The following is a 17191-nucleotide window of genomic DNA, read 5'->3' as shown; positions in this document are numbered from 1 at the left end:
ATATCATTTAATCACACATCAATGTTTATATTACCAGGGTTTATGACACGCCGAGTCTGGTTGCTATTGCTGGACTCACCTATAAAAGATTTAGCTCTTCCCTTCGATTTTTCTTTACCACAATTCCGAGTATTTTTGTTATGCTTTTAAAGTTTGCATGTGTGTGGAGTTTTGTAGATGATGGTTAGGAATATGAGGAAGCAAAAGGAAAGGGGATTTAGGCAGGGATTTCTATGGCTTTAGTGGCAAATTTAAGCTAGTGCAAGTTTATTTTAATATATATCATCTAGAAAGTTTAGGTTTAAATTTTTAGCTAAAAAAAAAGTTTCGGTTTAAATGAAAGGGATAGTGAAAAGGTAGTGACTTGAGAGATACGCTACAGTTGCAGATCCCACTTGATGGTGTAAATGGTCTAACCTGTGGTTTAACTACATTCGTTCTATATGCTTTTAGAGTCTGTGATTTAGGTTTGTATTTGCGAAAGACGTGGATGATGATGTTTTTTTGTCTTTAAGAATGATTTGGGTTAGGAGGGTAGCAACTTGAGAACAACGCTACAGATGTCGATCCCACCGATTCGGTGATAAGATGTCAGTGTAACATTGGAAATGTATTAAGCTTGTGTCTAGAGTATGAATGCCATTCTTTACTACGTATGTAGAACATTCATTGGACAGAGAAGAGATCATACATGAATTACATCGTTTTTTGTTCTTATTTACATGTAATATGTTTAATTTTATTATGACAATATGTGCTAGCATGTGAACCCAATCTTATTTATTTAATGAGATGTGATAAATTTGATAAATAAGCATTTGGTAGATAGTTTTGAAAACATATCAAAACCCAGTAAGTACTCAAAGGTTAAAGAAAAAAGAAAACAACATCGATGCATAAGCATTATTCTAAAAGTACTGCATCCAAGTAATTTATTATCTTCACCTAAGCCACTCGTGCCTTATTGGCCACCTTAGTAGTTGGTGTTGCTGGAGCCTTTTGGATGTGAGACCACTTGAAGATGTTCCCACAGTTGCTGATTTCATACGATCTTACCACTTACGTCCACCTTTTGTAGATGCGACCACTTGAAGATGTTCCCACAGTTAATGTTCTCCCCTGCATTAGTCTCTTTGTCGGAAAATGGCATTCAAGAAGACGTCCTGCAAAAAGAAAGAATTGATTTGTGTTCCAAGAAATATTAGGTTCGTCCTAATAATCATAAAACAGATAATAACAGGTAGAGCAAGACACTAATATAGTGATTCTAATTTTAGCAAGAAATACAATCTTTGGATCGTCCCGGAAGCTTTCCAGTTGTTGTGAAATGACACACCTTGTAAGTCAAACAGACTCGGAATCACAGATTCACCACTGCCAAGGGAAAAACATAATCTGAAATCATCAACGTCTTCTTAAAATAAAAAGTCTCATCATTTATGAAAATATTGAGGTAGAGAGTAACTTACCCAGTTTGATAGTTGCCATGACACGTTCTTTTCCCTGGAGAACGTCAATAACTGTACTTTTCACAGCTGTTAGCTCACCAATAACGTCTGCGAGATGAGGAAAGCTTAATAACAGCTAATAAGAGGATGTACCTAGAAGATGCGTGTCCGTACTGGCTAGTCCAAGAAGCAAATCGTGATCCCGAAAAACCGAATCGGGATTGGAGAACTGGTTTGGTTAACGCATGGAAAGTTGGTTGAATAACATAAACCGAATGGATAGTGGAGAATCGGATAGCCTGTAGTTCTTATTGCACCAAGTCATATCAAATCTGCTGAATGTGAACATTGAACCAGCCTTGAAGTGGTGTCGGAAAGTGGCGAGACGGTTAACATTAACGGTGGCAGGCAGGAGCGTTGACTGAAACAAATGTGAAGAAGAACGCATAACCAACAAACCGTGCTAAAAAACAAATTCAAAAAAGATTCAACAAAGATCTGAATATAAAAGTTACATACTTTATGAATATGAAAGTATGAACAGTTTTAAAATACAATGATCATGAGTTTAAGAATGGTAAAACCTTTGAATCAAGGAGGAGCATATCCATTCCATCCTCATCAACTCGCAAACCATTACACTGCAATTTTTTTTTATTATTATCACGAACTGTGAGGATGATGCTCAAGGTATGAAGGGCTTACCGTTTTATAGGAAGAGAAACACCGACTATAGGATGGATAAGCAGCATTGAATGATAAATCGTTGATGTACGTCAATGGAATTAAGAGGCTTCTTAAAGGCGATGAATGAAGACATCTTGTAACATCTCAGAAGATAGGAATCATAGACGATTCGACTCCATCGAAACTTGACACCAAAGTTTCTTCGTTACGTTTCGTATCACTCGATCGAAATGCTGAAATTCCATTGTTGACACAGGGAATCTTCAGACTGAAGAAGACGACAACCCTAATTTTCTATATCAATTCACTCTCAATCTATAGGGCTCCGATATAAAACTAAATAACAAATGAATAGCCCAATAAAGCCCATACAGAATGAAAATTATAAAGAATCAATACTCATTAAGGTTTCAGCCCAATTTAATATTTGCAAACCCACATAATACATATGCGTAGAAAATTCCATCAGAAACACGGATGAGTTCTCGTTCAGTAGTGACACGTGTCGACTCATCAGAACTTGAATTTCTGACCTGTCTGCCTATGTGGCTTCACCAGGAGAGAATCAACTTTTCTTTATATAAATAGATATCACAATTTACTTAAACAACCAAAATTCTATTAAAATAATTCACAACAAAAACAATAAAAATTTAGTAAGAATAAACTCTCAAGATTTTGTAAATATAATTCTCAAATTCTTTTTGAAAAAGTTAAAGCCGTTGATACATCTTAATGAATCACTAGAGATTGACATGCACGCTCGTGCATGTGCTAATATTTTGGAATGATCCGACGAAATCCATCTAAAATTTTATAATATCCGAGTGAAGCTTAATTTCAAAATCTAAAAAAACCTGATATCCGAAAGAAACAACTTGTACCTGAATGGGTACCCGAATATAAATGCCGACTGATTCTGTAAACAAAAAAAAAACTCTTTGTTACCATTTTGAATTATTGTCACAAATATGACAATTAAATTCAAACATGTCAAATTATTATGATTAAGATGCAAATAAATACTATCAAAATATTATAGTAAATATAATTAATAAATTCTTGAGTGAGAAAATGAATGTAAAAGATGTAATGAAACACTCCTAAGTTATGTTTTGTACTTTTGTAGTAAATGATGTTGTATTTTAAAAAAATAAAAATAAATGAAGTGATTAAAATTTATTAAAAATTGAATAAAAATCCGTAAAATAAAATACTTAAAATAAGCAAGTATTGTTTTGTACTTCATGTTTAATAGAATAGATAAAATTATGTTGATAAAAACATTACTATACTACATATTTGCTTTAAATGACATGCCTACACATAACATTCTTATTGTTTATATGTGTTGTAATGTATTATAGCTGTATTCAGTATTTTTATAACACTATATTGATTAAACCAATTGAAATCTAAAGAGTCATATTCAGATTATAATATATAAAAAATGATAATGTTATGAATTATCTAATATAATTAATTTTTATTGTTAAAGGTTTAAGAAATGGAATATCGTTTTTTTGATAAGCTAAACGTTCAAGTCTTGAAAACAGAATATGCAAATGATGTTGGTAAGATTGCTATCGTTTTAGTTATAATAATGATTCCTTTAAAATAGGAAATTATTTTTTTTTTAAATTAATATTATAGAAATATACGAAATATTTTTTAATTAAATGGAAAATATTTTTTGGAATATAATTGTTTCTAGGAATATACGAAATTATTAGGTTTGATTCTGCTTAGCGAAAATATCTTTTTGAGACTAAGGGCCTGACTGGTTCAAACGCAGCGGTTGCAGTTGCGGCTGCGGGAGTTTGTGGATGCGGACGGTTGCGGTTTCTAGCGGTTTTAAGAGATTTGTACGATTGGTACTGCGGTTAAAAATTGGTGCGTTTGCGGGTGACTTATGACTGGTTAACTACCAAATGCAGTAACAGTCAAATAATAAATTAACAATATTTACGTTTTAATATAATCATAAAAATATCAAAAATCATAAAATTATAATTAATATAAAATTTATATTTAGAAAGTTATAATTTTAATTTTTGAAAATTTATTGAAATTGTTTTTATTATAAAATTTTATAATATTAATTAAAATAGATATATTTTAATATTTTCATAATTTCAATTTTAAATTTTTTATTAAATATTTTTACTTTTGTATATATATTGTTTTAAAAAAAAGAAAATTTTTTTACCCTCCCGCAACTGCCCGCAACCGCAAACGCTAGCTGGAGCCAGCTTTTGAATTTATGAGATTCAGAGCGGTTTGAAGCGGTTTAGAGCGATTTGAGTGATTGTTGCAAACCGCCGACAACCGCTACCAACCGCAAAAGCTGCGTTTGCGGGTGATAGCGGGAAAACCAGTCGCCCCCTAACTAACCAAATGTAGTATTTTAAATATATTTTTTATTTTATACAAACCTCTTTGATGTATAATCTTATATTTATGCATCTTTCTCTTGGCTTTGTTTTCGTATGAGCAGGAACGTTCTTTTGAAGGTCCAGCTGAATACCAATAATGTTTCGTACATATTTTGAAGAAAAATGGACTTTAACTCAGGGGCGAAGCTAGTACAGCCACTATGGAGGCACATGCACCCATAATATTATTAATAATAGCTATTTAGTATGCAAACGTTCAACAAAAATCAGTTAGTTGTGCTGGTTTAATGCATAAGTGCACCCCCCCCTCAGAATCTCAGTTTCGATTCCCTCTTAGCCCATCTAAATTTTGTATATCTTATGCACCCGTTAGAAAATGATCCTGGCTTCGCCCTTAACTGATGCGAAGATGAACCTAAAACAAAAAAAATATTTGATGATTCTCTCAAAGGATCCAAATTCCAAATCCTAGCGTTGACCAAATAGATGAATGAATGATAAGAGTTATCAAAAATTAAAAGAAAAAGCAAATGTAATTTTAAATCAGAATAAAGCTAGAGTTTCTGGATGACGACGGAGTTGGCTATACCAGCCTGCTCAATGGTTAGGTCCAAGTCTGACAATTGTTTAGGAGGGAACCCCATGGTCAGTAACTGATACTCCCTCGAGCCACCGGGTCTTGAAGCGTCGATGAACCCACGCACGTCTCTAACTGTGTGGTGGTTGTTGAACCTGGATACAAGGCGTGTACCATCAGCCAATCTGAGCTGGACCGAAGTTGTAGGTACTGCTTGGTCTACAACAAGTCCTCTTGCTGGTCCTCGTGCTGTGTTCATTTGTGCGGGTGGAGCTTGTGCTTCTGCTGCAGAGCCTGATCCGCTGGCTCCTAAGGTTCTTCCTACACCTTGGAATGGGTTTTTGGGCTTTGGTGGTTCCTGTGTGTCAAGAGATACAGACTAAGAACACAAAGAGTACGTACTACAGAGAGACAAGGGAATGGAACTTACAGTGTAATTGTCTTCACGCCTGACGAGACCAACATGAACACGTATCTTCCTATCTACTGGTTCAAGTTCACGAGGGCACTCTGATTTCACAATGCTCTACAAAAGACAACATATATAATCAAGAATCCTAGAGTATAAGCACATGGTAGAAGGTTTGGATAATACCTCCATAAAGGCTGCGTTTTGAGGGTCATCAAACCTCCTCAAAGGACCATCATCAACAGTGAAACCGTTCCTCCAGAAAGTGATGGTGTGCATAACCACCTGAGGCTGGTCTTGCTGCTGCTGCTGCGGAGGAGGAGCAGAGGGAACAGGTTCGCCAGACAACATCCGAGAAGCTCCAGTGAAGCTTGTAGAAGCTGACCTCGACGGTTCAACAGGTCTGTCTACAGCAGACAGCCTAGCTCGCTCAAAGAGCGCGTCAACGTCTTTTGCCTTGTTAGGATCTTGAACCATCATCCCACTAATACACACACACACAAAAAAACTCTTTTAGCTAAAATTCAATTATACAAAAAAAAAAACACAATTCTTTAGCTTTTGGATGCTAACGTTTATTACCTCTTCTGTCCGCCGGTATAGTACTCTTGGCCTTCGTCAGAGTCACTACCGCCACCACCAGCCGGAGAACTGTTTAGATCGGCGAACGTGCGGATGTTCCCACGGCTCATAGTATTCCTGCTCCCCGAAGGATTCTCAGCTTCCTGATTCTCTGGAGAGGGTTCAGCAGCGGGAATCGAAGGAGGAGGTAAATTAGGGTTTGGAACAGCTGGTAAATCGGCGGCGTCGCTGTCGAGGAAGGCGGAGACGGCGGCGTCAAGATCCCAACGGTGACTTTCGAGGAAGAAAGAAGCTTCTTCTCTTGTCGAAGACGTGATCTCGACGAAGGATGTGATCAGATTCTCGTTCATCTCCGTATTCGTCGTCGTCGTCGTCGTCTTCTCCTCCTCCATCCTTTTGATGATGATTTCTTTTCTTCTCTTTTGTGTGATATTTATATATCTTTGGTTAAAAGAACGACGTCGTAGCAATGATTACAATCCTATTGGGCCCAAAGGCTTACTCTTTCCACGTTCCAGTTGGGCTGTTTTCTTTCTGAATCAACATTCAACTTGATGATGAATTTTGTGTCATTCTAGACACAAGACACTATACATACTTGGAAGTTGGAACCATATATAGCATATCACTAGACCTATTGTTATACTAACAATCTTGTTACTGCTTATTTACTTTAATTCACCAACTTCAACCTCTCTTTTTCTTACTTGATTTTCGTGTTTTAAAATCCAAGTTATGAGGTAGGACTGAAAAGTGCAAAACGAACATAATTAGTTAACTGAACCCTAGGAACAACTATCGAGGGAGGCTAGGAACATAAGTTTTATTTTCTCCTATATAATAATCACACACGGACATAGAGAAGTGTTCTACGGAGGAATGACTTGTCTGCCAAAACTTAGTCTACAAAATTGGGTAGCCGACAAAAAAGAGAGTTAACTGAACCTAGACTAGAGCGATTGTGACTGGTTACACTTTGAATCTATAGATCTTTTGTGTAAACCTAGAGCGACTAAGACGTTGTGGTTGTAGATCAACTAAATAACTAAGAAATTTATACAATGTAAAACAAACAAGCACACGTTTTAGGTATTTGCAGGGATCATAGAAATCAAGCAACAATGAAATGTATACTTCTAGGAAAGGAATAAGAATCTTCTAAAACTCACAATATGAAATCTTGATATCTTCTCTAATGTATCTTCACCATTGATATTTTTAAAACTCAGAAGTTTTTTAGGTTAAAAACCGATTTTTTTTTAAATATTTTTAAACCCCTACATTAGAAGTTAATGATCTCACATTGTGAAAATACATTACATTGGTACCTAACTATGAAATATTTTAAAGTTTGCACTATAAATATCAACTAAAATTTTCTAAATCTAATCCCAATTTTCACACAAAGATTTTCCACTAAAATTATTCATTTCATTCGAACTAATTAAAGAAAATCAAGAAATACATATATTTATCGAGGGGGGGAAATAGTCATTTAAATCATAAACTTTCAAATTTGGTTGAAAAACAACATGAACTTTACCGTGGACCATTTAAAACATCACTTTATCGTGACTAGCAATTTAAAGCTTCACATAATCCTAATCCTAAAACTTTGTATCTCTCCCTTTCTTTTCTCTCTTGTTTCGATCGAAGGCGACTCAGAAGCTCAAGAACACAGGAAGGAGTAACACTTTTCTATCTGGTTTTAATTCAAGAATCACATATCAACACGGAGAGTTTGTTTCCATCATGGATAAAGAAGCGACGTCGAAGGATCGAAGAGTTTCAACTCGAAAATCAGGTTAGGTTTCAGATCTAAATCTCTGTTTTAGTCTAGAACTGAAATCAAAGTTAAAAAGTTCAATTTTTGTTGGATATGTCTATTTTTTTAATAAAGCTTTCCAGATTTAGTTTTAAGATATGTGATTTATTTTAAAAGCTAAATTTTTGGTTGGAGTTTGTCTGTTGTTCTTATATATATTTGCTCATCTAATTATCTTTTATTTTGGGAGAACAAATAAAATCTCCATCTTCTTCGTTCAGCTTTACACAAGTTCAGCGTAAAAGGATTTATTGTGGACGGGAACATCATGGATGAGAGCTTCTTAGACGGATGTAATATGAGTGAAGCATCGTAGATGGTTATGTTGTATATAGTTTTATCATGGATGATTTGTTTCTCTGAAACCTGGAAATATATCTATGTATTCATGGATTAAAACTAATAAAATTAATAAATGTGAACATCAAATCTTAAAACTTATACTGATGAGTTTGTTCAAAAATGGTTGTCGCAGAATGTGAAGCATGGACATGCGAATGAAACAATTCAATGAAAACATATTAGAGCAGAACAAAACTAAATGACTTAAAATAAAACAAACATATTAAACAAAATATACACCACCAAATAAAAACAGAACATAAATCCGTTCAAATTATCTTAATAATCGTATTAGGAAATTTAATCAACCATAACGAAACTGAAGATGGATATCTTACAATAAATAACTTCAACGGAAACGTATAGTTAACAATTAAGAAGACCAACTACAAAAATAATGATTTACACAGAATAAAACAAAACATTTTGAGCTAAAACAAATGTTAAACGAAAAAAAAATAATAAAAAACTTTTTGCAAAGCGCGGACTTATTAAATATAATGTGAATGATTCTCAACTCATAAAAAGAACTGGAAAAAGTGAATTCGCGAAATAATTAATGATGTATGATCTGATCTGGAGAGAATTAATTTACACATGTTTATAACCAAGTTCGAGGTCAATGTATACTAGTAAAAAGAGAGATATATATGTAAATCATGGTGTAACGACCGGAATTTCGGTTTCGAAATGTGTTAGCAAGCTAAGGTCCTTACCCATATCTAAGGTCCAAAGTTTGTCTATAAATACTAGCTCTTTAATTATTTTTGTCCCAAAATCAGAAATAAGAGAGAGAGAGAGAGAGAGAGAGAGAGAGAGAGAGAGAGAGAGAGAGAGAGAGAGAGAGAGAGAGAGAGAGAGAGAGAGAGAGAGAGAGAGAGAGAGAGAGAGAGAGAGAGAGATTACCTCATAAAAAAAAAGAGAGGCACGATCGGTTAATGGCGATCGCAAAGGCGATTCTACGGTTACTTTTCTGTTCTATGTTCGAAGATTCCCGATCTGATATTTTTCAAACTGATTTGGTAGTGGGTTGGTTTTTCCGCGATTCCTCCCATGAATCCTCTATCTCCGTAGTGGGAAGTTCTCTCCATCACGATGAAGCAGTTATCAGAAGTTGTTGGAGAGTGTTGTGGTATATATATGACCACAACTTGTCAAAATTGGGATCAAAAATTTCCACCCAAATCCTCTATACTTATCGATACGATTGTTCTCTTTCAATCATGGCGGATAATCTGAGAAGGGCAATTCAAGATTTGAGTCTGGGAATTGATGATGCTCCGGTGACTCTGTCGGCGGCTGTCTGCTCTGAGGCTCGAAGGGTGAACCAGTTCTCGTTGATGGGAAGACCAACTATGCAAACAAAGCAAAACATAAGGGCGCTTCTGACGTCCTTACCGAAGATGTGGGGCATTCCGGGTCTCATCACAGGGCGTCTTGTCGAGAGGCGGAAGTTCCAGTTCGTGTTTCCCACGGAGGAGATGCTATCATCTGTGCTTGAAAGGGGTCCATGGGCATTTAATGATCGAATGCTGGTTGTTTCCCGGTGGAATGCGGGTATGGATGATCAAAACCTTAACCACATCCCATTTTGGGTCCAGATTAGGGGCATCCCTCTGGAGTATCTGTCTGAGCCGGTCATCCGTGATATTGGAGATCGAATGGGAGAGGTCATGAAAGTTGACTTTAAGCCTGAAGTGAATGCGGCGGTTGAATTTGTCCGGGTGCGTATCAACTGGAATGTTGCCAACCCTCTCAAATTCAAGAGGAATTTTCAGTTCTCACCAGGAATCAACACGCTGTTGCAGTTCCGATATGAGCGCCTGAAAGGTTTCTGTGACCAGTGTGGAATGATCACTCATGACTCTGGTGACTGTTTGCCAGTGGAGGGTGCACAGATGGTGGAGGACAATGGAGATGATGATCCTCAGAATGGTGATGGTGATGGTGGGAATGCAGAGGATGGAGCTAATCCAGATCATGGTGATATGGAGATTCCGGAACAACAAGATGCTCCTGTGCTGCCTGCACAATCAAATCAGAATCCGGTGAGAGGCTCTGCTTCAGGTTCTTTTGTTGCGCTAATGCAAAACTTCTGGTCTGATGCTCCTATGGTGGAGATGCAACAAGAGTATGAAAGAAGAGTAGGAGCAGTTAGAATGAAGAGACAGAAAGAGTTTGTTGAGTCTCTGATAGAGAAAGGTAATTCTTCTCATCAGACTACAGTGGTGGAAGGTCAAGTCCAAGGGCAGTTAGAGGTTGCTTCGGAAGAAGATGAAGATCATGCTATCTTGGAATGGGAAGCTCGCCGCTACGATGATGTTGACATTAGGCAGTATGGATCGTTTCTTCAGGATGATCAAACGATGGAGGTGTCTGATACTTGCTTGGGTAAGAGAAGCCGTGAGGAGCTAAACGAGGAGTCTATAGATAAGTTCCCGGTGGGTAAGATGAGAATGTCTGCGGAGTTCAATGCACTTCGCCAGTTACAGGAAGATTATGGTCAGGATCAGGAACATGATCACATTTCAATGATCGACAGAGGCGCGGTGGGCCCGGTTCCACCAGACGCACCATGAAAGTGGAGGTGTGGAACTGTCGAGGTTTGGGACAACGCTTGACAGTTCGACGTCTAAAGGAGATGCAGAGGTTGTATCGTCCAGACTTGTTGTTCCTGATTGAAATCAAGCAAGCTAACAACTATGTTAGAGATATAGGAGTTTATCTTGGTTTTGATCAAATGATCCTTGTACCACCAGTAGGTTTAAGTGGTGGATTAGCTGTCTTTTGGAAGTCTTTCCTTTCTGTTTCTTGTATTTCCAGTGATGCTCGCCTTGTAGATTTGCATGTTGGATATCAATGTTTTCAGTTCTACTTGTCCTGCGTTTATGGTCATCCAGTTCCGAAAGAAAGACATATTCTTTGGGAGAAACTTCAGCGCATAGCAACTACTCGATTGGGACCTTGGATGTTGTGTGGTGATTGTAATGAAATGAAAAATCCAAATGAGAAGTTAGGTGGTCGAGTAAGAGCTTTGTCTAGTTTCCAGAGTTTTAATACAATGATTCAGATTTGTGACTTTAAGGATTTGAAGCAGTCAGGGAATCCTTTTAGTTGGGTTGGCCGTCGTAGAAAGGAGATCATTGAGTGTTGCTTAGACAGAGTTATGGTAAATACATCTTGGTTGAATAAGTTTCCGGTTTCAGTGAATGAATATTTGGAAATAGCAGAATCTGACCATAGACCGATGATCATTTCCATTGATTATAAACACCGTCGAAGAAAGGGTTTGTTTTGTTATGATAAAAGATTGGTGACAGACCAGAGATTTGTGGATACGGTCATTGATACTTGGGGTCAAACAGAATTTATTCGAGGATGGAATCAGAAACTTGGTCATTGCCGTACTGAGATTATTCAATGGAAAAGAAGGAATCAAACGAACTCGGCTGTCAGTATAGTTGAGATTCGTAATCAGTTGGATCAAGCCATAAGAAATAGTACTGTGTCAACTGAATATATTCAAGAGCTACGTGGCAAGTTGAATCAAGCCTATCGGGACGAAGAGGAGTATTGGAAATTGAAAAGTAGAAATAGGTGGCTGAATCTTGGGGACAGAAACACTCCATTTTATCATGGATTGACGAAAATGAGAAAAAGCAAGAATAAAATTTCAAAAATGAGTGATAAATATGGAGTGGTTCATTATCAAAAGGAAACAATAGCTCAGGTGGCTGAAGATTACTTTAAAGAAATGTTCTCATCATCTCCAACAATATCTCTTGAGGAGTGTTTGCCTAATATCCAACCTAGGGTGACGATGGAGATGAACGAGAGACTTATAGCTTTGGTTACAGATACAGAGATCAAAGAAGCTTTGAACTTAATTGGTGCGGATCGAGCCCCAGGTCCTGATGGATTTACTGCAGCATTCTATCAACAATTTTGGGAGTCTATTGGACCGGACGTTTGTCAGATGGTAAAGAGGTTTTTTGAAACTGGTGAAATGGAGAATGGGATTAATCATACTAATATTTGCCTCATTCCAAAGTTTCCTGAGGCGGCAAATATGTGTGATTATCGTCCTATAAGCTTGTGTTCTGTTGCGTATAAACTGATCTCCAAAGTTTTGAGTTTGAGAATTCAAAAATGTTTGGAAGTAATTATCTCGGAATCACAAGCTGCGTTTGTTCCAGGAAGGCAAATCTCTGATAATATATTAGTTGCTCATGAGTTAATAAATGCTTTGAAATCAAAGAAGGACTGCTCTGAGAAATGTATGGCAATCAAGACTGACATTTGTAAAGCTTATGACAGGGTAGAGTGGAGATTTCTTGAAGATATTCTGGTTAAGTTGGGCTTCCATACTATTTGTATCTCATGGATTATGTCATGTGTCAAATCTATTACATATTCGGTATTGATTAATGGAACACCATTTGGAGATATCAAACCATCAAGAGGTATACGGCAAGGTGATACTTTATCTCCATATCTGTTTCTCATCTGTGCAGAAGCTCTTAGTCAGATGATTGATAAAGCACAAAGAGAAAATAAATTTCAAGGAATGCAATTGGCAAGAAGATGTCCATCAGTGTCTCACCTTTTATTTGCGGATGATTCTCTATTTTTCTGTAAAGCAAATGAGGAGAATGCATCTTGTATGGCTGATATTCTTGGTAAGTATGAAAAAGCTTCTGGTCAAAAGGTTAACTTGGAGAAGTCTTCGATTATCTTTGGTGCGAGAATAGATAATCAAAGAAGATTTCAAATTCAGAATATATTAAACATTCACGTCATCGGTGGAGGGGGCAAATACTTAGGACTTCCGGAACAATTTGGTAGAAGTAAAGTCAAAGAGTTTGAAGGCATTGTTCAGAAGATCAAGATTATTACATCACAGTGGCACAACCAGTTCTTATCTCAGACTGGTAAAGAGGTTCTAATCAAGTCTGTTCTTCAAGCCAAACCGGTTTACCCAATGAGCTGTTTTTTGATTCCTAAAACCACTTGCGATGAGATCAATTCAATTCTATCTGAATTCTGGTGGGGAAAAGGAGAAGAGAGAAGAAAGATCTCCTGGGTATCTTGGAAAAGATTATGTCTACCAAAGAATGAGGGTGGGATGGGTTTTCGTGATTTATATAGCTTCAACAAAGCGTTACTTGCTAAACAAGCTTGGCGGATATGGAAAAACCCTAATTCTCTTCTTAGTAGAATCTATAAAGGAAGATACCACCATTCGATGACTTTCCTTCAGTCTTCGAATCTTAAGCATGCCTCTTATGGCTATAAGTCTATCCAAGTAGGCAAAGAACTACTTCAACAGGGTCTTCGTGTAAAGATAGGTAATGGAAAATCTACAAATGTGTGGCTCGATCACTGGTTACCGGTGATTCCCCCTCGAAAGGTGACTCAAGTGTCATACAATCAAAACATGTAAGTAGAGGAGTTCATTGATAAGGATACTTGTTCTTGGAACATATCAACTCTCGAAAGATTTCTTCAGCCTGGGGATATAGATCAAGTGTTAAAGATAAAGTTGTCTAGATATGCTAGTGAGGACAGTTTGATTTGGCCTTATACAAAAGATATGAGATACACAGTCAAGTCGGGTTATTGGACAGTAACTCATCTTTATCAGGAAGGAGATGCCATTATCAGACCGGAAGGCTCTCTGGTCATTAAACGGAAAATTTGGAAACTGAATATCTTGCCGAAGATTAAACACTTCTTATGGAGAGTTGTTTCTGGTGCTCTTCCTACTTACACAAAGTTGTGTACTCGGGGAATTAATATTGATCCAACCTGCCAGCGATGTTGTCATGATGATGAGACAATAAACCATATCTTGTTCTTGTGTCCTCATGCAATGGCAATGTGGAGATGCTCAGGTATTATGCCATCTCATGTATTTACTCTAAACCTGGAGGATAATTTACTTGTCTTATTTGAATTTATGGAGTCCTTACATGTGAATGAAAGTATAAGACAACCGGTGTTTTGGATCCTTTGGTTATTATGGAAGTCAAGAAATGAATTCATTTTCCAAAAAAGAAATCTTCATCCTATAGAGGATCTCCGCCGGGCTATGGATGCAAATGATGAATGGTATAGGAATGTTGTTCTCCCTAACTCTGAACCACGATATCAAGAGGTGAAATCGTCAAAATGGGAACCTCCACCAACAGGTTGGCTTAAATGCAATTTTGATTATAGTTCTGGTTCTGGAGAAACAATGGATGGAGTGGGTTGGATTTTAAGGGATGAGTTCGGAAAATTCTTGGGTGCGGGAAGTGTTCAAGTACAAAAGATGCAGACATCTATAGAAGGGGAAGTTTTAAGTTTTCTAATAGCTCTTCAGCAAGTTTGGATTCGCGGTTTACGACGAGTGTGGTTTGAAGGAGATAATCAAGAGTTGTGTACAACTATTAATCAAGTTAAAGATCATGTGGATTTGGGGAATTTGCTATGCGATATTCGTCACTGGTTGCAATTTCTCCTGGAATGCTCACTGGAGTTTATAAACAGAGAAAAGAATCAGGCGGCTGATGCTATTGCTAAATATGCTACTAATCAAAATGTCTCTGCTTTGTTTTTTGATTTGCCTCCTGTTTGGTTAATTAATTTCTTGTATTATCCGTTTACAATCTAATAAAAGTTAAGTGGTTACAAAAAAAGAGAGAGAGAGAGAGAGAGAGAGAGAGAGAGAGAGAGAGAGAGAGAGAGAGAGAGAGAGAGAGAGAGAGAGAGAGAAGAAAAAGAAGAAGAAAGAGTGTGAACCATTGGAGTGGATACACCTGAGATCGTTGCCGGAGCTACCACACGCAGAGTCAACGTCGATAATATTTTATATAACAGAAATATTATTTGCATATAACATTTTAAATAATCGTAAACTTTGATAATTTATAAAAATAATATTAATAGAAATTATTTAATTGATAAAAGTAATTGTTTCATATATAAATTACATGTTTCAAATATTTTATTTTAAAATATCTATAGTCTATAGCTTACAGTTACAACAAACATCTCTGTACAAAAATCTACAGTAACAACTTTACTGCTACAATCGACTTACCTACAGCTAAATTTTTACAACTACAGTCGAACTAATCACTACCAATATTACTATCCAATATCTTGTATAAGGCTATACATTCATTTAATATTTGCATTATCAAATTTTTGCCTTCCCTGATCTAAAGAGATCTAGCGTTTCAATTTTTCTCACAAATCAAAAAGATAATTAATATATCAATAAGTAGTGTTTAAAGATAAATACAATTATTTATAAGATCAATAGACTTTTTTGATTAATATCATGAGTAAAGTAAATATAAATTGTATTAAATTGTAAAGTGACATTTTTGTGTAATAATAAAAAAAAATGTAAAAATGACATTTTTGCAAAATAGAAAGGAAGTATAAACAAATAATATGTATAGAAGTTAAATTTCCTTTGATGATAAGTTAATGTTATTGCTTAATTATACCGAATCTCTCTGTGTATAAATATATATGTATAATGATTCAAATTTAATAAGAAAAGAAGTGTTCAATCTTATATATTATAGTTTTTCGTTCCTAAATTCTAAAACATTAATTTTGTTTTGCCTTTTATAAAATCTTAAACAGTACCAACTGATGGCTTCCTCATTACATGCTCCTGCTATTGAAGTCATCAGTTCCGATGAATGGCAACAGCAATTGTTTCATATTTACCAACACGGCTATACTCTTGTCCTTCATAGAAGACCATATAAATACTCTTGGAATCAACCCTATTAAAACCGAATCATGCTTTGTATTAATAAAAAAAACACATTTTTTTTTACAAAATAAATTACTTTTAATTTTTTTTCTGGTTGTTGGGCTTAAAACTATAACCATTAATTTAATTCATTGCATCCACGACTCAGTTAAGAAAATTCATAGCAACACTTATAAACTAGATTCTGACCCGCGCGGTTGTGCAGAATTATTTATATTTTTAATTTGTGTTTTTAATTAAATATTAAAATTTAAAGATATTTTATAAAATTTCGCTTTGCGTCCAGATTGTTTTTTTCGGTTTGGACCCGGTTCAGTTGTAAATTTTGATTTTCGGTTCAAGAAATATATTTTTTGCTCAGTTATTTATGAATTTGAGTGACACTGAAGCTGCTTCATCATGCCAATCGAAGAAGAAATCATAAAGGAAACTCGATCTCTTCCTCTATTAGTCTCTGGTACAGAAGGTCCAGATTTTGATTGCTTCTTCTTCATTTCTTCTCCGTTCCGTAATCGAAAAAAAAAATTAATTTAACCAGAAAATTGTAACAATATCTCCTTTTTTGTAGTGTGTGCATAGAAAATAAGATTTCTAATTAGAGCTTATGGTATATGATTATTCTTAGAACTAATAAAAAATATTAAAATTTTACTATTTTAGTTATAGTTTAGGATATATGATTAATTTAAAATTAGTTTTCAAGTTTGGTGTTTAAAATAAATGTTTGAGTAGAGGATTTGAAAGTTAAGGGTTTAAGATATTGATTTAAGATTTGAGTCTAATTTCTAAAAATATATATTTTTTGAAGTTAAATTTGAAATTTCATATTAAAATATTAAAGTTTAAAATTTTTGTATAGAGTTTAGAGGTTGTGCTTAAAATTTTGATTTTAGGGTTTAGATTTTTGGAGGCAAATAAAATGGAGTGAAAGAGAAAGTGAAACAAGTGTGCGAGGGAAAATCAATTATTTTTCCGCTTTAGTTTTGCATAGCGTTTGCAATTTCGTAAACGCTATCTAAAAGTAAGAAGTATGTCAATCATAGCAAAATCGAAAAAAACGCTATCGTATTCTGCTATTATTACTCACATTTCCTGTAGTGTTTCTATGGGTTCCTTTTTCTTCTCCATATTTCCTCTATTGTGATAAC

At 35.7% G+C, this 17191-nt stretch overlaps 1 protein-coding gene and 2 long non-coding RNA genes across 3 annotated transcripts; 1 reads left to right on the top strand and 2 right to left on the bottom strand.

Moving 5' to 3' along the window:
- Positions 1–758: 758 nt before the first annotated feature.
- On the bottom strand, positions 759–2667 carry LOC125577305. The gene is made up of 5 exons (XR_007315700.1): positions 2154–2667; positions 1602–2089; positions 1470–1520; positions 1337–1374; positions 759–1163 (listed from the first exon to the last, which is right to left on the bottom strand). It is a non-coding gene; the product is annotated as an uncharacterized LOC125577305 (long non-coding RNA).
- Positions 2668–4947: 2280 nt separating this feature from the next.
- On the bottom strand, positions 4948–6515 carry LOC106360629 (plant UBX domain-containing protein 5). The gene is made up of 4 exons (XM_013800249.3): positions 6100–6515; positions 5704–6001; positions 5539–5634; positions 4948–5466 (listed from the first exon to the last, which is right to left on the bottom strand). Exons 1-4 carry the CDS (start codon positions 6489–6491, stop codon positions 5086–5088), a joined length of 1167 nt encoding a protein of 388 aa, XP_013655703.1. The 5' UTR covers positions 6492–6515; the 3' UTR covers positions 4948–5085.
- A 93-nt stretch (positions 6516–6608) lies between these two features.
- On the top strand, positions 6609–8365 carry LOC111200037. The gene is made up of 2 exons (XR_002653762.2): positions 6609–7903; positions 8146–8365. It is a non-coding gene; the product is annotated as an uncharacterized LOC111200037 (long non-coding RNA).
- The last annotated feature ends 8826 nt before the right edge of the window (positions 8366–17191 follow it).

This window comes from Brassica napus, chromosome A8, assembly GCF_020379485.1.
Source record: "Brassica napus cultivar Da-Ae chromosome A8, Da-Ae, whole genome shotgun sequence".
Taxonomy (NCBI): domain Eukaryota; kingdom Viridiplantae; phylum Streptophyta; class Magnoliopsida; order Brassicales; family Brassicaceae; genus Brassica; species Brassica napus.
The sequence above is the reverse complement of the archived record's forward strand: the minus strand, read 5'-3'. Positions and strand labels throughout refer to the sequence as shown.